Source organism: Polyodon spathula, chromosome 29 (genome assembly GCF_017654505.1).
Source record: "Polyodon spathula isolate WHYD16114869_AA chromosome 29, ASM1765450v1, whole genome shotgun sequence".
Classification (NCBI taxonomy): domain Eukaryota; kingdom Metazoa; phylum Chordata; class Actinopteri; order Acipenseriformes; family Polyodontidae; genus Polyodon; species Polyodon spathula.
Window position 1 is genome coordinate 2,199,311 of NC_054562.1, and position 21,021 is coordinate 2,220,331.

At 47.6% G+C, this 21,021-nt stretch overlaps 1 protein-coding gene across 1 annotated transcript in view; it reads right to left on the reverse strand.

The window, feature by feature from the left end:
* tmc4 (transmembrane channel-like 4) overlaps positions 1 to 21,021 on the reverse strand; it is a 21,978-nt gene continuing 957 nt past the window's right edge. Inside the window, exons 2-16 of the mRNA XM_041232353.1 lie at positions 18,647 to 18,827; positions 16,778 to 16,926; positions 15,789 to 15,960; positions 12,586 to 12,652; positions 11,367 to 11,515; positions 11,011 to 11,158; positions 9,802 to 9,969; positions 8,844 to 9,007; positions 6,859 to 6,985; positions 5,037 to 5,134; positions 4,321 to 4,504; positions 2,542 to 2,672; positions 1,763 to 1,918; positions 1,212 to 1,290; positions 1 to 299 (exon numbers count right to left, since the gene is read on the reverse strand). Coding sequence (XP_041088287.1) covers positions 174 to 299; positions 1,212 to 1,290; positions 1,763 to 1,918; positions 2,542 to 2,672; positions 4,321 to 4,504; positions 5,037 to 5,134; positions 6,859 to 6,985; positions 8,844 to 9,007; positions 9,802 to 9,969; positions 11,011 to 11,158; positions 11,367 to 11,515; positions 12,586 to 12,652; positions 15,789 to 15,960; positions 16,778 to 16,926; positions 18,647 to 18,827 — 2,099 coding nt within the window. The 3' untranslated portion in view covers positions 1 to 173. The remainder of the gene's footprint in view (positions 300 to 1,211; positions 1,291 to 1,762; positions 1,919 to 2,541; positions 2,673 to 4,320; positions 4,505 to 5,036; positions 5,135 to 6,858; positions 6,986 to 8,843; positions 9,008 to 9,801; positions 9,970 to 11,010; positions 11,159 to 11,366; positions 11,516 to 12,585; positions 12,653 to 15,788; positions 15,961 to 16,777; positions 16,927 to 18,646; positions 18,828 to 21,021) is intronic.

Here is a 21,021-nt window from a genome sequence, read left to right on the forward strand (position 1 = left end):
CAATGTAATTCCAGTCCAGTCTAGTGATATTAAACTGCAGTTACAATGTAATTCCAGCCCAGTCTAGTGATATTAAAGTGCATTTGGATTGTAATTCTAGTCACTATAGTCTTGTTCCTCAACTACAATGTAATTCTATCACAGTCATACTGAATTGTTCAAACAGCACCCCCTCATTCCCAGAGTTGCCTGGTCTCAGAGGCGTCTATCACGCTGCCTGAAGGACCCGCAGACTTCTTCTGATTGGCTGGGGTCAGCTCCAAAATCCGCTTCACCAAAAACTGCTTGTCATGGCCCTCCTGTGAACAGAACCCTCAAACCCTTTAATGAATATCTAGAATTATTATGAAGATCAGGCCTTGTATGCAGGGCCAGGCACATCACTATTCCTGCACCCAACCCTGTTTCAGATTTCTTATAATTTGTGAGGCAGCAGTTTAAAGGAATTGGAGATAAGAAAATTATTTCATCCAATTCTCCACCATACACATCTGTTCATTATATAGTTCTCAAATATGTAACTTTGAAAGAAACACACTCACACAGAAACAGACCCACGTACACACACACACACTGAGACAGAAACAGATGCACAAACACACACAGACCCACACACACACACTGAGACAGAAACAGATGCACAAACACACACAGACCCACACACACACACTGAGACAGAAACAGATGCACAAACACACACAGACCCACGCACACACACTGAGACAGAAACAGATGCACAAACACACACAGACCCACACACACACACTGAGACAGAAACAGATGCACAAACACACACAGACCCACACACACACACACTGAGACAGAAACAGATGCACAAACACACACAGACCCACACACACACACTGAGACAGAAACAGATGCACAAACACACACAGACAGAAACAGACTCAAACACGCACACACACAGAAACAGATACAAACACACACCCACACACACAGAAACAGACACAAACACACAAACACACACACACACACACCGAGACAGACGCAAACACACACACACTCACACACACACAGACACAGAGAAACAGACTCACACACACACAGAGAAACAGACTCACACACACACCGAGACAGACGCAAACACACACACACAGACACAGAGAAACAGACTCACACACACACAGAGAAACAGACGCAAACACACACAGAAACAGACGCACACAGAAACAGACAGTGAATCCTCTCACCAGTTTGAGCTGAGCTTTGAGCTGAGCCACGTTGTTACTGTACACTGATGCCATGGCTGCCATGTAGGAGAACACCAGGCTGTGAAAAAAACGAGAGGCAGTGTGACAGCATACAGGGACAGAGGGGAGAGGGGAGAACCCCACAGCACATGGGAATGTAGCTGGATGGTATTTTTATGAATCCTCGTCCTACTGCATTGAGAAAGCGTTTATAGCATCTCTCCAACTCATATTTGTTGAGTTGCATTGAGAAACTTTCCATACCTCACTGACCTGTCCTATTAGTGGAGGTGAATTATGAAAGTAGCTATTCTCTCCCTGCCGCTGTCATATTTGTTGAGTTGCATTGAGAAAGTGTTTGATATATCTCTGACTGTCATATTAGCGAAGCTGCGTTGAGATCGTTCTGTGCTTGTTGAGCACCACCCCCATTAAAAGTATCCTGTGGATGTATTCTTTTCCACAGTGAAGATTGCACCTGACTGCAGGTGTTCACCCAGCCCTGGCCTGGCACGCAAGTCGCAAACACATATTTGGTTTGTCGCGGTTACCAGCTCAGCAGGAAGAGTGGCACGGCGAAAGCCTGAGACCCCAGGAAGTTGAAGAAGGATTGTGCCGTCACAGGAAGTGAGGTCAAGGACTGGGGGACAACATCCCACATGTGTGTGAGGGAGCGAAACGGACCGCAGCCAAACGAGGGGTGAATCCTGAAAGAGACGAGCAGAGAAGGGAACTTCACACCCAGGGACTCCCAGCTAGAGACATCAGTATCATTCACACTCGGCTTCACAGTCATTGCAGCTACCAAAACTGTTCAGTGCATGTTCTCCTCTGTGAATTTCAAGTGTGAAAGAAGTATGCTTCATTAAGCATGTGTTCTCATTTTAACACGCCTGATCATGCACTGGGTTAGGATTACCATATGACTCCATGTACACTAGGACAGTTTGGGACAGTTCAGGCTTTTCAACTCACATCCCAATGCATTCTGGTACGTCCTTTACCTGTCTCAGGTACCTTTCACAGCATGAACTACACTTACCAGAATGCAGTGGGGTGTGAGCTGAAAAGCCTGAACTGTCCCAATCTGTCCTAGTTAAATAAATATCTATTCGCAAGCACTTCCTTGGTTGCTTGGAGGGGAAATTGTTCCCAGCCCATCACTGGCTTGTTTCCTGTCAATAACCAGCCAGCTCCTTCTCTGATTGTCTGACATGCCAGCAAAATGACCTGAAAAACCATGCAAATTCAAGACGAACGTAGCTAATGGAAGTGCAAAACTGGTGCGATTCATAGAATTAAATACTATTTTGAATGGTATTGTACTCACAGAGCCACGCTGTACCCCAGGGGTACGCAGGCCAGCCCCAGCCCCAGCAGCAGGACCAGCAGGAAGAAGAAGTTTGAGGTGGAGGAGCGAAACGTCCGGCTCGCGGGACGGCAGTTCTGGAACAACGTCAGCTGAGAGGAAGGAGGGGAATGAGGAAGAGGAAGAGAGGGACAGATGGAATCTGTTAAGCTGAGGGAACCCATTTTGTGGCTTGGGAACTTGGGTTCAGGAGACGAGGTTTCAGGTCGCTGCGCGGCACACCAGGGGAGACGTGAGGTTTGATACAGCTACCTCAAACTAGGTCTCCTGGAACCAAGTTTCAAGCACTTCCTGAAAAGTTGGCTCTGTGTTCCCTCAGCTTTTATAATCACCAAATGTCCTTTATAATTCAAGAGAGATGTTACATTTTCAATGATCTTTAACTTCCAACTGGAGGGTTAAGTAGCATGACCCAGAAGACAAATGACTGAGGAAGTAAATCAGTAACAGACTCTCTGGCAGAAAATTAGAACTTCCTTTTCCCTGTGTAGAACCAGATGTCGTGTTTCGAAATCAAGATGTTTGCTACAGCAACATGGGTGTGATTTAGAGAATGGCTTTATTAGAGACAATCCCTGTAAGACAGGGGTCTCCAGCCCTGGTCCTGGAGAGCCCCTGTCCAGCTGGTTCTCTAGGTGTCTTTACATCATAAAGATCTGGAACACCTGTTCATCTTGACTAATTAAGCCAATAATTGGTGCAATTAAGTAATTGATAACTAATTGAGAAAGCCCAGCAGCTCTGCAGGATTGGAGACCTCTGCTCTAAGAGTAGCATGGACTTGACTGTTGATGAGCAAATGTTAGAAGTTCTGTGTTGACCAGAGGGAGGAGAGGACAGGAGAGAGCTCTGGTCCACAACACCGTGATAGAGACAGGATCAGATGGTAATGGGTATATAGACCAGGTTCAGAAACTTCCACTGGACCTGCATCCAGTCATGGGTTTCAGAATTCCCTTTGTTTATTATTGAAATCAACAGGTGCCAGGAGTTCGAACAGTCAGGCTCCTGTTAAATCTGCTCTGAAGTAATCATACTTGATTGAGAGCTGTTCATGCAGCTATAAGGGAAGGAACAATATGTTCAACAGGAGTTGCTCAAACTCCTGGCTCCTGAATTTTTTAAATAATATACTTAATTAATGGTAGTTTGGAAACCCAGGACTGGGTGCAAGGCTGGCATGGTTCTAACCATGTAGACAGTTATTATTTCTTGAAGAGTGACCAGAATTATTCTGGGTTTAAAAGGCAAGTCAAATGCAGACAGGCTAAAAGAATTGAATCTATTCAGTCTTGAACAAAGAAGACTACGCGGCAACGTGATTCAAGCATTCAAAATACTAAAAGGTATTGACAGTGTCGACCCAAGGGACTTTTTCAACCTGAAAAAAGAAACAAGGAGATTTGATAAAGGGGCATTCAGAACAGAAAATAGGAGGCACTTTTTTTACACAGAGAATCGTGAGGGTCTGGAACCAACTCCCCAGTAATGTTGTTGAAGCTGACACCCTGGTATCCTTCAAGAAGCTGCTTGATGAGATTCTGTGATCAATAAGCTACTGAAAACCAAACAAGCAAGATGGGCCGAATGGCCTCCTCTCGTTTGTAAACTTTCTTATGTTCTCAAGTATTAAAGCAGTATGAATGTGTTCATGAGAGGGAGGGGGGCAATGGAAGGCTCTGTGGCAGTGATAGAGACCAGGTCGGGGGATGATGGATAGCTACACAGTGTTTCTCTCACCTTCTTGAAGTAAAAGAGCAGTATGAACTTGACTGTGTTGATGAGAGGAAGGAGGGGGCAGAAGAAAGCTCCAGTCCACACCACCGTCTGTGCGTACACCAGACCCAACACGTTGTCAGGGACCTCGAACTCCTGACGACCCCAGAGCTGCAGGGGCTTGCAGGAGCAGTGATCAACCAGCATCCTGGAGAGAGAGAGAGAGAGAGAGAGAGAGAGCAAGAATAATACAGGGTTCTACCGGGGAACGAGTTGGCTTTGGGAACTGAAATGAAAGCCTGTATATACTAGATGTAAACGAGTTGGCTTGTTAACAGGTCCTTGTGGTAATAGTGGGAGAGTTACCTGTCCTGTTAATAATGCAGCGCTGCAATCTGGCGTGTGCGTGTGCGTGTGCGTGTGCGTGTGTGTTTTTCTTTGTGTTGGCACTTTTACTTGGTCATCGTTCATATATTGTAAACTCAACACTGGATGATGGCAGTATGCACAAAATGGTATAAACACCCTCATATAAATAGATTTTGCTACATTAATGCCACATTTCATCACAGCTGGATCAGCTGTTTTCCAGATATATGAACAATATAAAATATTATCCATCATATCACTGTAGGGGATAATTAGAGATGAACTTTATGAGGTCCATAGAGATCCACATACACATACTGACTTTATAAGAGATCCACAGAGATCATCTTTCTAAACACTTATAGACTGACCTGCGAGGGAACTGTATCAGCAACATGACCACCACGCCTGTGATGAAGTCGAAAATCATCAGCTTGTACATCTCCTGTCCAACCCGAGTCTCCCAGCACTGAGAACAAGAGGAGAGAGAGTCTGTCAGGGGGAGAGAAGGACACGGCAGGGGAGAGGAGTGGAGGGAGGGAGGCGTCAACTACAGCACCTCCCAACCCATCCAGGTCTGGAGATGCACTGTACAAATCTCATCATCCGCTTGTCCCTTAGAAAAATCTCCCATAGTAAAAGCCCAGCCAAGTGTAATAAAGCACAGTGAAAGCATGGTAAAGGATAGGGAAGCATTGTAAAGACCAGCGAGGTGTAGTGAAGCATTGTAAAGCATAGAGAGGTGTGGTAAAGCATAGGAAAGCATTGTAAAACACAGAGAGGTCTGGTAAAGCATAGGGAAGCATTGTAAAGCACAGATAGGTCTGGTTTTCGTGTCTTGCGTTACATTTCGTGTCGCTGGTCTGGTAAAGCATAGGGAAGCATTGTAAAGCACAGAGAGGTGTGGTAAAGCATAGGGAAGCATTGTAAAGCACAGAGAGGTCTGGTAAAGCATAGGGAAGCATTGTAAAGCACAGAGAGGTGTGGTAAAGCACAGGGAAGCATTGTAAAGCACAGAGAGGTGTGGTAAAGCATAGGGAAGCATTGTAAAGCATAGCGAGGTCTGGTAAAGCATAGGGAAGCATTGTAAAGCACAGAGAGGTCTGGTAAAGCACAGAGAAGCATTGTAAAGCACAGAGAGGTCTGGTAAAGCATAGGGAAGCATTGTAAAGCACAGAGAGGTCTGGTAAAGCATAGGGAAGCATTGTAAAGCACAGAGAGGTCTGGTAAAGCACAGGGAAGCATTGTAAAGCACAGAGAGGTGTGGTAAAGCACAGGGAAGCATTGTAAAGCACAGAGAGGTGTGGTAAAGCATAGGGAAGCACTGTAAAGCACAGAGAGGTCTGGTAAAGCACAGGGAAGCATTGTAAAGCACAGAGAGGTCTGGTAAAGCATAGGGAAGCATTGTAAAGCATAGAGAGGTGTGGTAAAGCATAGGAAAGCATTGTAAAACACAGAGAGGTCTGGTGAAGCACAGGGAAGCATTGTAAAGCACAGAGAGTTCTGGTAAAGCATAGGGAAGCATTGTAAAGCATAGCGAGGTCTGGTAAAGCACAGGGAAGCATTGTAAAGCACAGAGAGGTGTGGTAAAGCACAGAGAACCATTGTAAAGCACAGCGAGGTCTGGTAAAGCATAGGGAAGCACTGTAAAGCACAGAGAGGTCTGGTAAAGCACAGTGAAGCATTGTAAAGCACAGAGAGGTCTGGTAAAGCATAGGGAAGCATTGTAAAACACAGAGAGGTCTGGTAAAGCATAGGGAAGCATTGTAAAGCATAGAGAGGTCTGGTAAAGCATAGGAAAGCATTGTAAAACACAGAGAGGTCTGGTAAAGCACAGAGAAGCATTGTAAAGCATAGAGAGGTGTGGTAAAGCATAGGAAAGCATTGTAAAACACAGAGAGGTCTGGTAAAGCATAGGGAAACATTGTAAAGCACAGAGAGGGCTAGTAAAGCATAGGGAAGCATTGTAAAGCACAGAGAGGTCTGGTAAAGCATATCAATAATCATGGCAAACCAGGGTAATCTATGATACAAGCATATCATGATACTATGATACCATGGGAAGAACATTGTGAAACTGTAACAGTGCTGTGCAGAAATTCCATAGTAAACGTTTATAAGCACAAGTGTTACACTGAGAAGGGGTACTCTTATATTGTGCGGATCTGAATGGGGGTGCAGTGTGCTACTAACCGGGTACTGAGCGTAGTTGTATTCACAGGATGTGCAGGCTGATTTATGGGGTTCCCCGTCGCAGGTGATCTGATGCCAGAGAGAAAAGAGGAGCACCCCCAAACTGGCGAGCTTCAAAAACACAGACCTGAAAGGAGGGAGGGAGAGAGCCACCATTACTATAGATTTATAGAGGGAAGGAGGCGGAGGAAAGTATACAGTAAGAGAGAGAGAGAGAAGGGGGATAGGGAAAGTACTGTCAACCAGATGGTTCCATACATTTTCTCTGGCGTACATAAAAATTCATTCACAGGAACAGTATGCCCCGGACTGGATGGATCATTCCAGGGTCAGTCGAAAGCCGGCCAACAAGGAAGGGGGCGGAGCCATATTACCAGAAGTCCGGCCAGGTGTCAGTCATGGATTGGAGGAGGCGTGATTGCACTCGCTACCGAAGGGGGCGGGACTGAAGGTATATCAGGGAGTGTGGCCGAGCAATCTGTTCCTTTGTTACGGGTTGGAAAAGGCCTGTAAAGGACGTGCTGTGATTTAAACCAGTTTTTCAAGTTGTTTTTGTCTGTCTAGTAATAATTGCATTTGTGGTTGTTAGACAGCTAACCTAGCCAGGAGCTGCCGCTAATCAGCCAGGAATGCACTGATTAGTGACACCTGCGCACTGCAGGCCACTTTGTCACAGCGCCACGTAGCTTTTGCAAAACCTGCAAGATGGACAATCCAGCACAGGCTGTAGAGGAAGAGGAGAGTGTGGAACGGTGCTTATACGAACGCATGAGTCGAATATTATTGGCATGCTGCGATATGAAAACCCCGCTTGCCATTTTCTCTGTTGCTATGCTAGCATAACGATGTGTGTGAGTACTTTGTATGAGGATGTGGTAAAGGGAAGAACTGGGTCACCTTTCACAATGTTACTGAGAAGGACAGACTGTCCTTATTTCTGGTCAAGCTGTACCTGATAAGCAGTCAGAAGGAAGCTTTTGAGGAATGATGTCACCAGAGCAGGGATCATGAGGAAGAGTCATTGAGGAATGATGTGCCCGGAGCAGGGATCATGAGGAAGAGTCATTGAGGAATGATGTGCCCGGAGCAGGGATCGTGAGGAAGAGTCATTGAGGAATGATGTGCCCGGAGCAGGGATCGTGAGAAAGAGTCATTGAGGAATGATGTGCCCGGAGCAGGGATCGTGAGAAAGAGTCATTGAGGAATGATGTGCCCGGAGCAGGGATCGTGAGAAAGAGTCATTGAGGAATGATGTGCCCGGAGCAGGGATCATGAGGAGAAGGGTGCTGAAGGCTGATGTAAGTTTGATCAGAGGAAGCGATCAAGACTGCCACACTCTGCATCTCCAACACTGGTAAACATGCCATTCTACATCGTTTGATGTCTGCTAATAAAGTTGTTGACCTTAAACAGTGTTGTTGTGAGCAGATACAAACATCACTCTCATAGGTCTAGAAACACTAGTCCGTGTTTCTTATTCCCCGTTCCCACTACCTGTCTCTCCTGGCTACGGCTGCCCAGGGCAACAAAGCCGGGAGTTTTCACAGCGCGTCCGAGCGGCTGAGCGACGCTATCTGGTCAGGTTTTGTATCTCAGACTCGATGTAGCCAAACAGGCTACAAAGAAAGGGCTTGTGGAGAAGAAAGCTAGAGTGAAATCACTTCCATTGCTTTCCATCTGTCTTCCTCTGGAAGCTTCATTCGATTGGGTCTAAAATCATCTGTAGTGGCATAATGAAAATTGCCATGAGCGTCCTTTCAATTTGCATTGCTCGGAGTGCTTCGTTCTACACACAGCTTTACCCCCAGTTTCTTTAAAACACAACACAACACCATCCCTCAATACCTCGGTGACCCTTGAAGCAAGGCAAGAATTTCCAAGGTTGGCCAGGTTTGGAAGACAAAGCTCTCTTGATTATGGCGGCTATCCGTGGGCAGCTGAAGCCTGTAGCAGCGGGCAGTGGAAACGAGGAATTATTCTCTTACCTGATCAGGGTCAGTTTGATCTGCGTGGTCATGGAGTAGCGCTCGAAGAGGATGATGATGTCACAGAGGGTGGGAACCAAAAAGTTGGCGGCTGTGATGACGATGGAGGGGAGGTACTGAACCAGCAACAGCAGGAAGAAGGTGTTCTTCACGGAGGGGTCTTCCTGTGAGAGAGAGAGAGAGAGAGAGAAGGGGAAACAGCATGAGAGAAGAGAGGGAGAGGGAGTGTGAGAGGAAAGGAAGCATGGGAGGGAGTGAGTGTGAGAGGAGAGGAATGGAGGTGTGAGAGCATGAGAGAAGAGAGGGAGAGTGAATGTCAGAGGAAAGGAAGTGAGAGAAGGAGAGAGTGTGAGAGGACAGGAAGGGAGAGGTGAGAGCATGAGAGAAGAGAGGGAGAGTGAGTGTGAGAGGAAAGGAAGCATGGGAGGGAGCGAGTGAGTGTGAGAGGAGAGGAATGGAGGGGTGAGAGCATGAGAGAAGAGAGGGAGAGTGAATGTCAGAGGAAAGGAAGTGAGGGAAGGAGAGAGTGTGAGAGGACAGGAAGGGAGGGGTGAGAGCATGAGAGAAGAGAGGGAGAGTGAATGTCAGAGGAAAGGAAGTGAGGGAAGGAGAGAGTGTGAGGAGAGGAAGGGAGGGGAGAGAGCATGATAGAAGAGAGAGAGAGTGAGTGCAAGACACTGAACCTCCTTGTGCTGTGTCTTTGGGGTGAGATGTTGCAAGTGACCCTGTACACCCTAGTCTCTGGAAGTCACCTTGATTAAAGGTGTCTACTAAATAAGACAGGCTGTTGTCTCCCAAATTGGTAATTATGCTCATAAAATGCCTTTTCATATTGCAAGCTGATTTAATAATCAAGCATGAGTATTAAACTGGCTAATTGCTGTGTTGAGCGAGTCATTCTGCGCTGATTCTCTCAATAAGGCTTCCGCCAGTGAGCTAGTTAACAGTGTGCTGGCACCTGCAGTATGGAAGACTGTTGAGACGCTCTGTAGATGCAGTAGAAGGCAGCCAGGATGAGCCCCACCACTAACAGGTTGAGGAGTCCTCTCAATGTGTAGAGACCGACTCTCTGAGCCAGGGTGCGAGAGGCTGCGTTCCTGCGCAGAGCATCTTCCTCCAGCTCCATCTGAGAGAGAGAGAGGGAGGGGGAGGGGGAGAGGGAGAGAGAGAGAGGGAGAGAGAGAGAGAGGGAGAGAGGAGAGAGAGAGAGAGGGAAAGAGAGGAGAGAGAGAGGAGAGGAGAGAGAGAGAGAGAGAGGGGAGAGAGAGAGAGGAGAGAGAGGAGGAGAGAGAAAGGAGAGAGAGAGAGAGAGAGAACTCTCTCTCCCTGCTCTCCTCCACTCTACCCCTTTCGGGATCTCCCTATCCGTCGGAAGGAGAAGCCGGGGAGCGCCACTCGAGAGAGGAAGAGAGAGCCTCCTCTCTAGGAGGAGAGGGGGGGGGGGTGAGAGAGGGAGAGAGAGAGAGGAGAGAGGAGAGAGGAGAAAAGAGGAGAGAGGAGGGGGGAGAAGAGGAGAGAGAGGGGGAGAGAGAGAGGGAGAGAGAGAGAGAGGAGAGGGAGGGGAGAGAGAGAGAGAGAGAGAGAGAGAGAGAGAGAGAGGAGGGGGAGAGGGGGAGAGGGAGGGAGAGAGAGAGAGGAGAGAGAGAGAGAGAGAGAGAGAGAGAGAGAGGGGAGAGAGAGAGAGAGAGAGAGAGAGGGGAGAGAGAGAGAGAGAGAGAGAGGAGAGGGAGAGAGAGAGAGAGGAGAGAGAGAGAGAGGAGAGAGAGAGAGAGAGGGGGAGAGAGAGAGAGGGAGACTCAATCTCTCCATCTCCCCTCTCCTATCCTCTGAGTCTCTCCATCTCTAGGGAGGATCTCTCGATAAGATCACTCGCGTCTCTCTCCGTTCTAAGAGACTCTCTCGCCTTGTGCTCCATCCTCTTTCTGCGCTGTAATGTTAGCGGCTGGATAAGTACTTATTCAAGTAACGTTGGACATTTTCGAGTTATCGCTCCCTCTGAGGGGAGAGACTTTGACTTTTAAGATCCTGTATTAAATCATTGCAATTCAAATCCATTCAATAACAACAAGGTAAAACACAACACAGTTACACAGAGACCCATTACACTGAGATCCATTACACAGAGACCCATTACAATGAGACCTATTCATAAAAAGTTCAATCCCACCTGCAGCTCATAGCGAATGCTGTTTTGTTTGAGCCTCGCTGCCTGTTTCCCTTCCAGTCCGAAGTCCCACCCACAGAACACAGTCATGCTGTAGCTGCTCAGATCTCCGTCCCCAGTGACCACGGCGAGCTTGAACCCAGAGCCAGACCTGCAAAGTGGGAGAGGAACACATCTAACAGGGAGAGCACTCTACCAGTGGTACCCTCATTGTAGCTTCCACAAGAGAATCTTCGTAATCAGCCTGGGCTGTGACGCTACCCTATCAGAGTAATACACACAAGATAACACTTGCCTGACATTTTGGTCAAGTAGCTACACTGCCTTTAAATAGAAGAGCCCCTCCCCTGCCCTCTCACCTCAGCACGATCCAGGTGAGGCTGAGCAGGATGTAGAAGAGGCAGGTGAGCAGGTAAGCCAGGGGCACGTTGTAGGAGAACTGAGAGGAGATGCCCACCTCGGAGTTCTGATAGTATCCGTAGAACAGGGAGGACAGCTCCATGAAGCCCTAGCGTTCCCAAGAGAAGCAAGGACAAGGCTCAGGGGGGGGGGGGGGGGGGTCACACTGCATCCTCAAGGGACACAGGGTCTCCATTTCCATTACAACTTGAGCTCTCGAGTAACTGCACTGGTTGGGTTAATTGGACATGTTTGATGTTTTCGTTCAAGGTCATTTCCAGTTGATGATTTAAGGACCGGTCACAGAATCAAGGAACTGGTGAAGTGAGGTGTATTTGACCTTGTGCAGAAGAGATGTCTGTTCTGTGTCTGGAACAACATTGTGACTCACGCCAGGAAAGTGACAGTGTTTAGATACTATTAGGAAAGCAGAGATCACAAAGTTCAGCTTCACACACACACAGTTAAGAAAGACAGTTAAGATAGGTAGATAGTTCGAGTGAGTCAAGCTTACCTGAATCCTCTCCTGACGACGGACCATCTCCATAGCGTAGGTTTCTCCCAGAACATTAGGCAATCATTATCAGATTTCTGATTATAACTTGGTGCCACACTGTTTCAGTCTAATGATAGTGTTTAAGTTTTATGTGTGTGACTTCTGAGTATTGGAATCAAGAAATAGAAGCTTACTACCATAGCCGCTGGTGTTGTGCGCAGACATCAAATTAAATGAGTTTCTACACGCACACACATGAACGCACGCATGCACGCTCGCACACACACACACACACACTCACACTCACACACACACACACGCACGCACGCACGCAAACACACACACACACACACCTGTCACGAACTTCTGATTCGCTATACAGGTCTCAAATGTGCAGCTTTGAAAGAATCACGTGTTATATCAAACGTTTCTCTTTGCAAGTCATGCCAAGAGCCATCCCAATGCTGTCACTACATTTCCTTTGTAGATAATTCGATCCAACATTTACAAGTAAATATATCACGTTTTTAAAAACGGAAGGCATGTAAAATGTGTTTCTTTCAAAACTGCACATCCGGTGCCTCTACAGCGAGTGGAAGTGTGTGATGGGTAAGATTTCTGGAGCTGTTCTCTTTGCTGCAATTACTTTAATTACAAACAGAGAGAGAGAGAGAGACAGTTACCGTTCCTGACAGCAGGTCCAGCAGGTAGCTGTTGAAGTTGACCAGTCCCTGAGGAGAGGGGTATGGGGTTATCACAGGGGGGTGGGGTGAGAGACGCCAGCGAGGCTCGCCCTGGGGGAGTCGAGTGGTTGGTTGGGTTACAGCCCCGCGATGGACACAGACGGGGGAGAGAGCCTAGGGCGAGAGAGAGAGAGGAGGGGGGTGAGTTAGGGTCGGGCCAGGGGAAGGTAGCTGATTTGAAGAGGGGGTGGGGTTAGAGAGACAGGGCCTAGGAGGAGAGAGAGAGAGAGAGGAGAAGGGGTTAGAGAGCAGTCCTGTAGAAGAGGAGCAGAGCGGGTGGAGAGGTTAGAGAGAATGATAATGGAGAAGGAGGGGAGAGAGGGGTAGAGAGGAGGGACAGATGCGGGGATAGGGAGAGATGAGAGCAGATAGGGCGGGAGGGGTTAGCCGTTACAGGGACGTAGAGAGGGGGAGGGGTGTTGTTTAGACAGATCGAGAGACCATTTGAAGGGGGGAGGCCGGTTCTTGGATGGAAATAGAGAGGGAAGGACAGATAGGGGGGGGAGGGGTTAGAGAGGACAGAGAGGGCGGAGGGGTTAGAGAGACAGAGAGGGGGAGGGTTTTTGTTAGGGATTACATGACAGAGAGGGGGGAGGGGTTTAGAGACAGAGAGGGGGAGGGTGTTTACAGGATATTTGGTTGTGGTTAGGAGGAGAGACAGAGCGGGGGGAGGGGTTGACGAGCGAGTTACGATGACCAGAAGAGAGGTGGGGGGATCTATGGGGTTTAGAGAGACAGTCGAGAGGGGGGAGGGGTTAATGCTCTTTTTTTTTTTTTTAGGGAGAAGGAGAGGGGATGAGGACAGTGAGGAGAGCTAGAAGAGATTGGGGGAGGGGTTTGAGACAGGTTCTTTTTTTAGTTTTTTTTAGAGGGAATTACTAGAGAGGGGGGGGTTAGCTAGGGGGTTCTTAGAGGGGAGGGGTTTTTAGATATCGGTTTTTAGAGACAGAGAGACAGAGAGGACAGTGGGTAGGGGTACATATGAGAGGTGGAGCTCGAGACAGAGAGGGTCAGGGGTGGAGAATGCGAGGGGTGGTGAGTTTGTTGTTTGGTTGGGGGGGGCGTTTAGAATACATGAGAGGAGAAGGGTGTTTTTTAGCGAACGGAGAGCCTGGGGTTAGAGAGCAGGGTCTGGGAGAGAGAGTGAGAGGGATAGAGAGATCTCAGAGCTGTAACAATAGGCATCTCTAACTATCTAACTTGATATCTAGGAAGGGGAACAAAGGTTAGCTTGGATTTTAGCTTGTACAAACACCTGAACTAATCTTTGTGAAACTGAAGATGGTGAATGGGTTTATACTGAAAGATTTAGTGCTTGTTGCAAGGGGTTAGTTACTGTATTTATTTTATTTCTTATTTATTTTTCCAGTAGGGGTTCTAAGGAGTTATAATTAAAATCACTGTTGATGTATCATCAGGATTTAAATTTTAGCTCTTAAAGTATTCTGAGTATCATCAGGATTTTCAATTTTAGCTCTTAAAGTATTCTGAGTTACACCAGTCAATAATAATAATAATAATAATAATAATAATATAATAATAATAATAATAATATAATATAATAATAATAACATAACTTACTTTTTTACTTTTTGAAAATATTTCTTGCTTATTCTTCTTCTTCTTTTCTTCTAGTCTTAGTCTTTTCTTCTTCTTCTTTCGTCTTAGCATTCTTCTTCTTCTTCTTCTTCGTCTTCTTCTTCTTCTTCTTCTAAGTTTCAGGTATATCTTGTACTTCAGTTCCTGTAATGCAGTTGCAGGGGTCCATGTTTGGTCTCCTAGCAACGCACAGTATATACTGAACCAGGAAGGAGGAAGCACTTTAGGGCCGTTAAGGGCGTGTTAATGACAAAAGCTAAGTAAGGCTGAAAAAAAATAACATAAAATTCTTTTTGGCACAAGGAAGAGAATACTGTCTTCACTCCATCTTGCCTCCTCTAACTATTCATTGGCTACAGTGGTAGAAACTGGTGAGACTGTAACACAGATGTCCGCTGTCTTCTTTTGTTCAAGACTGAACAGATTCAATTCTTTTAGCCTGTCTGCATATGACATGCCTTTTAAACCCGGGATAATTCTGGTCGCTCTTCTTTGCACTCTTTCTAGAGCAGCAATATCCTTTTTGTAGTGAGGTGACCAGAACTGATCACAATATTCAAGAAGAGGTCTTACTAGTGCATTGTACAGTCTGCATATGCAAAATGTTTAATCCCTTTGTCTAATTACGAGGTGAACCCCTGGGGACCAGGTAACAATTAGACCAAAGTTTTCAGCTTTTTCAGGGAACCCTACGCAGGCTGTAATTCCAATCCTGCAAGAAATCTGCTTCTCTGTTCCCAGAACACATCACTCAAGCACAGCATGATCTGGATTCACCGCGAAAAAAACAAAAGCAAAAAACACCTCTTTGTCCTGGCGATCGTGCTTGAGAAAAAGTTTTTTTCTTTCAATAAATCATATTTATTTACCGAAGATGTTTGAGTAAAAATGCCAACACTCTGAAAACTATACAGACAACACCACAGGATCCAGCAGAGGCAATGCAATGTGCTTCAAAGCGCTGCAGGAGGTTCTGGAACGCTTTTAAACCACAAGTAAAGGACAATGTAATAACCCCCTCAAATACATCCTGAATCCACAGGGCATGGAAAAATAAAGGAAGATTAAGTAGAAAAAAAACCTTAGATTTCCTTTTAAAAAAAAACTGCATAGTTGAAACCTATTTAGTGAATGGAATTGTGAAGTGTGTGGATTTCTTCTGTTGGTTATACTTGTTTAGAAGGTCCTGGGTTTTACTTACAAAGTCAGCTGTGAAAGCAGGACTGAGAAGCAAGGATTCAGTGACAGGCTGCTGTGCTGTCAACGGGACCCTTGGTGATGTCCCTGGATAGCAAAAGTGTCGCACTTGTATATATCGCAGGAGTCAATAGCGAAGAGATTACACTCACTTGTGTAAGCCCTGTTTGAAAGAGGTAAAACGCCTGTCAATTTTTACAAAACTAGAACCAGCTACTGTATTATATAGCTTGGGTTCTCTTCGTCACTCTCAGGATGTTTCATCACCTGTAACACGTTTTTAGGGCTAGTTGGGGCTGTGGAAGCATCCCCCTTGGTTTCGCAGTGCGAGGGAGTTCCTCGCTCATGTTTTCTTACCTGATGCATTGCTCCCCGTCTCGATAGAGGTCAGATTCAGAGTTCTGAACACGATGTTGGGAATCACCACAAAAGCTCCGATCAGCAGGAACGTCACAAAGTTTAGCAGCACCAGAAACCGGAGGAAGACAAAATAGGATTGGATACCACTTCCAAAATTACCTGTTAGTGCAGAGAAGACCAGTCATTTACTCAGGCAAAACCTCTCTTTGTCCCTCAGAGAGCCAGCCTCCCAGTCCCTCCTCAACTCTGACCACTGGAGCCAGCCTCCCTCCTTCCCTCCCAGTCCCTCCTCAGCTCTAACCACTATAGCCAGCCTCCCTCCCTCCCTCCGTCCCAGTCCCTTCTCAGCTCTAACCACTAGAGCCAGCCTCCCTCCCAGTCCCTCCTCAGCTCTACCCACTAGAACCAGCCTCCCTCCCTCCCTCCGTCCCAGTCCCTTCTCAGCTCTAACCACTGGAGCCAGCCTCCCTCCCTCCTTCCCAGTCCCTCCTCAGCTCTAACCACTAGAGCCAGCCTCCCTCACTCCCTCCCTCCCAGTCCCTTCTCAGCTCTAACCACTAGAGCCAGCCTCCCTCCCTCCCTCCCAGTCCCTCCTCAGCTCTAACCACTAGAGCCAGCCTCCCTCCCTCCCTCCCAGTCCCTCCTCAGCTCTAACCACTAGAGCCAGCCTCCCTCCCTCCCACCGTCCCAGTCCCTGCTCAGCTCTAACCACTAGAGCCAGCCTCCCTCTCTCCCTCCCTCCCAGTCCCTCCTCAGCTCTAACCACTAGAGCCAGCCTCCCTCCCTCCGTCCCAGTCCCTACTCAGCTCTAACCACTAAAGCCAGACTCCCAGTCCATCCTCAGCTCTAACTACTAGTGCCAGCCCCTCCTCTCCCTCCCACTCTCTCAGTTCTTACCACCAGGTCAATCCTCCCTCCCTCCCAGTCCCAATAGAGTCAGCCTGTGTACTCTCCTGCCCCTAAAACAGTCCCTCACCTCCGATTTTCAGCAAGGCTTTCCTCCACAGCTTGAGGTAAAGGGAAGCCTCTTGGACTCCCTCTCCAAACCTCTTCATTGACTTGGCTTTGCTCAGCTTCCACGACTGCCATGTAGTGACTACAGGAATCTTCATTTGACTGACCTTACTGAAAACGAGCGACAGAGACGCTGAGTCAGCCTGCGAGGGCAGTTTTAAACAGGCCAGGGGGTGGGGTGACTGGAGGTCAGAGAGGAAAACGTCACCCAGAATGGAACGCTCCTTTGCTAGAATTTTGATGTCATCCTACTGTCATCGTAGTATGCTTTTCCAGATTTTGGAAATGCTTGCTCCGAGCGTGGGGCGCTTGGAAAGGGTAGGCTGGTGGGAGTTTGGCTCGAAATGCATCAAATTCAATTGCACCAAATGTCACAGAAATACCCTTCCTTTAACCCGCCTGTTCGGTTTCGGGTCTGTTTGACTCGACTCTAGTTTCCAATTGGCTTAAATGCTGTTTTTCTTTTCATTTTTTGTATAATATTTTATGACTTTTCCTAAGTTGGGGTCATGAACTTAAACCTTTGAGCTGTTTATTTTTTATTGAACAGGTCATGTGTACAAATAAGATGTTTCGGGTCACTGTGCCCCGTGGCGTTTATCTGTGTAGATTTATGTGCAGGAAAACAAGGCAAACTTCCTCAATTTGTTATTGTATTATTATTATATTTGTATTATTATTTCTGGAAATGGCTACACCTGTCTGGAGATATTTATAAACCAAACACAAATATATATCTACAAGGCAGAGCCTCATTTTCTCTGTCAGCATTGCAACAGCATCTCACTGGTAAAGACACTCCAGAATGAGGAGCTCCCAGGCTGGCAGTCAAAGAAGTTTTATCACAGCTCCTGGACTAAAAGAGCAGAAGAGAGTCAAACCTTTGCAAATAAAAACAGTTAATCAATTTAAGGCTGTTTAAAAATTAGTTTGAAATTGCATCGGGTCAAGATGACCCAAAACATAACAGATGCACCTAAATTCTGAAGAGAACAGGAGGGTTAACTCCTGTTATCCTGTTTCAAGTTTCATGTTGAGACATGCTTAGCACACAACAGAACAAATAAAACCAGGGCCAATGAAACTCGATATCAGCCGAGGCCAAACAAGGAAAGGGCTCAAAGCTACACCCGGGCTTCCCCGCGACTGTCAAGAGTACATTATTAGGAATTTCAGGACTTTTAACAAATAACTACAGTCAACCGTATTCGGAGATGAAAACATAACAAACAAACAAAGCACACAGAGTTAGAAACCTCCAGTTGCATCTGCTGTAAACCCGGAGGGCCATCATTAGGGAAGGAAAATCACAACCCATCTTTGGGGTGAGAGGTTGTTGTAAGTGACTCTGCAGCTGATGCATAGCTCACACACCCTAGCCTCGTATCTTGTAAAGCGCTTTGTGATGGTGGTCCACTATAGTATAGTGACATTCGCCAGTGCGCTATAGATAAATTTTATTTTCTATGTGGTTATTATTACTATTATTATTATTATTATTATTATTAAATCTTGCAGAATCATTGCAAAGCCCTCTTAATGCAATACACATGGTACTGTTGACATCCGAAATAATAGCATAGCCCCACCATTCATTAAAATGACACCCACTGACAGCGAAGCGGACTCAGAAATGGATGGATATACAGAGAGATAATACCATGTATCCAATTCTCCAAACAACGCCTGCTAAAGAAAACGTGTGACGTGTGACAGATGTCACCTGTGAGATCACATCCACTAGACCCACTTCGCTGGGGAGAATAACAACCACTCAGAATAAACTTGAAATATAGTCCAGGGCTATATGAAGGCACGGCAGCAATCCTACCTCAGGACACGTTTTTGGGCCAGGTGGAGGGGCAGTTCTCTCAGCGCCTTCACCCCCTCTCCTGTCTCGTCTCTGGCAGAGTGCTCCCCTTGAGCTCCAAGGGGGTACAGAGCTCTGTTGTAGGAAAGTGAGCTTGCTCTGGAGCAGAGAGACTCACTGTCTGGAGAGTAATACTGGTAGCCTGTAGAGGAAAGCAACAGTGGGCTCGCATTTAGACAACCACCCTCAGAAAACGAACGTGGAACTTCCTTAAGATCACAATAAACAGAACAGGGGTGTCAAACTCGGTTCCGTTAGTTCCACCTCGGCTCTCAATCACTTCATTGGTCAAATCATTAGATTAATCGGACAAACGTAACACTTCTCTCCGGGTCTCAAAATGTTTCATAGGTCATGTGCCTTGAATCAAGCGCATTTTTAAAACTATCAACGTAAGCCACTTTGAAAAAATGCAGCAAATAATTTGATCAATAAATCTAATTGAGAGTAAGTTGGAATGACCCTGCGGCCCTCGGGGAATCTGAGCACATTCCACGGCAATGTTTTCTCTGCTAAAGACCATTGCAGAGGCTTGTAGCTCGTTCCCCACGAGGATCTTCAGAGACTAAAGGTAAGAGAGTGACTTGATTATTAGTCTTCTTGGCTTGTGACGGTCTCGTTGAGTTAATTAGTGCTGCTAACGAGTCTGGGGTGACCAGACATCCCCTCCCAGTTTTACCAGATTGTCCCAGTTTTAAACCTTCATTTTTTTGTCTTGGTCAGAAACAAACAAAAAAAAAGTTCAATCGTCCCGGTTTTGCTATTGTATTATATATGTATTTATTATATTTTGTTTATTTATTTATTATTTATTTTTGTATCAGCCTGCTCAGCGAGGTAACAGTAATTGGGGATTAGATAGTGTTGACGTCATTCATTAATAAAATAATCTTATGGATTATGTGCACACCCTATTATTAATTTTTCTGTAAATGCATGTTGTTAAGCACAATTAACCGAAGATATATCGGTCGCGATACTTATTATTATTATTATTATTATTATTATTATTATTATTATTATGCAATACGCAAAAATAAAGACTTTTGTGTGAATGTTTATAATCTTACAAGACATCCACGTTTCGTTATAATGTGTGTGCGTGTGTGAAGCGGATTCTGCGCCTGGCACTTCTACCGGAGCTGCAGATCAGCGGGCAGTGCTTCTCGGAGCAGAGGCCGGGTCGAGGGACCGGTAGAGGTGTGCAGCGACATTGGGATGCTCAGCCTGGTGCTCCGTCTATAGCACTGCCAGCGCCCGAAGCTGCACTGGAACCTCGGGTGTGTTTTTACATATAGGGAGTGTAGCCCCCGCGCTCCCACGTTTTCCACATACGTTTATAGACCAGTTTAATTATATACAACTTTTAGATTTTACGCAGATCTATTTAACTAGTAAAACTTGTACTTAACAGAAGTTTTGTTTTATATACTTTTGTGTGTGTGTGTGTGCAGCTCTCGTCTCTATCTCTCTCCCACCACAGCCGGGCTGAGTGTCGCCCGATGATGAGCAGAGGACGCGCGCGAGAGACCCACCGCAAAGCAGCGGCGAGAGCCAACGGCGAGCGAAGAGCCAAAATCGACACCCCCCCAGAGGCGCGAAAAGCGAGGGACTCCACACGAGAGCGCGACGCACACCACGAACCTGAGACTAGCAGCGAGCAAGCCGCGAACGAGCGCGCACCCGCTGCTCAGAGCACCCGACGCGCGCCGCGAGCAGCGAGAGAGCGAGGCCTTCAGCGCGAGAGAGGGAGCCCCCTGCGAGGCCAAACTGAGAGCCGCAGCAGACGAGCGCTGAACTACCGAGCGGAGGCGACCGGAGCGCGAGAAAGAATCGAGCGCGAGAAACGCGGTGAAGGCGAGACACGACCGGCCACCGCCGCGCGCCACGAACGCCCCCCCCCCCGCACGGGGTTGCCCTTCGAGCGCTCCGAGGCGCGCGCGGCGGCGCAACCGCGGAGGTACCGCGGGTCCCGCGCCACACACCGCGCGCGCGCGCTCTGCGCCACCCGGCGCGCGCGACCTCTCGAGGTAGCGAAGCGCCCGCCGCCGCCCCGCTTGGCGCGCCCCCCCGGCGCGGCGCCCCCCGCTGCGCCGAGCTCGCGCGCGTCGCGCGCGCGCGCGCGCGCGCCCGCGCGCGCCGGGGACGCCGCGCGCGCTGCCCCCCGGGTGCCGCGCGGCGCTCCTGCGCGCGCGCGCCCCGCGACGCGCGCACGCCGCGCCCCGTCTCGAGCCCGGCAGCGCGCCGCGCGCGGCCCTCGCGCTCGCGCGCTCGCTCGTCGCGCGCTCGCGCTCGCGCGCTCGCGCGGCCCCCCGCGCGCGCGTCGCGCGCGCGCG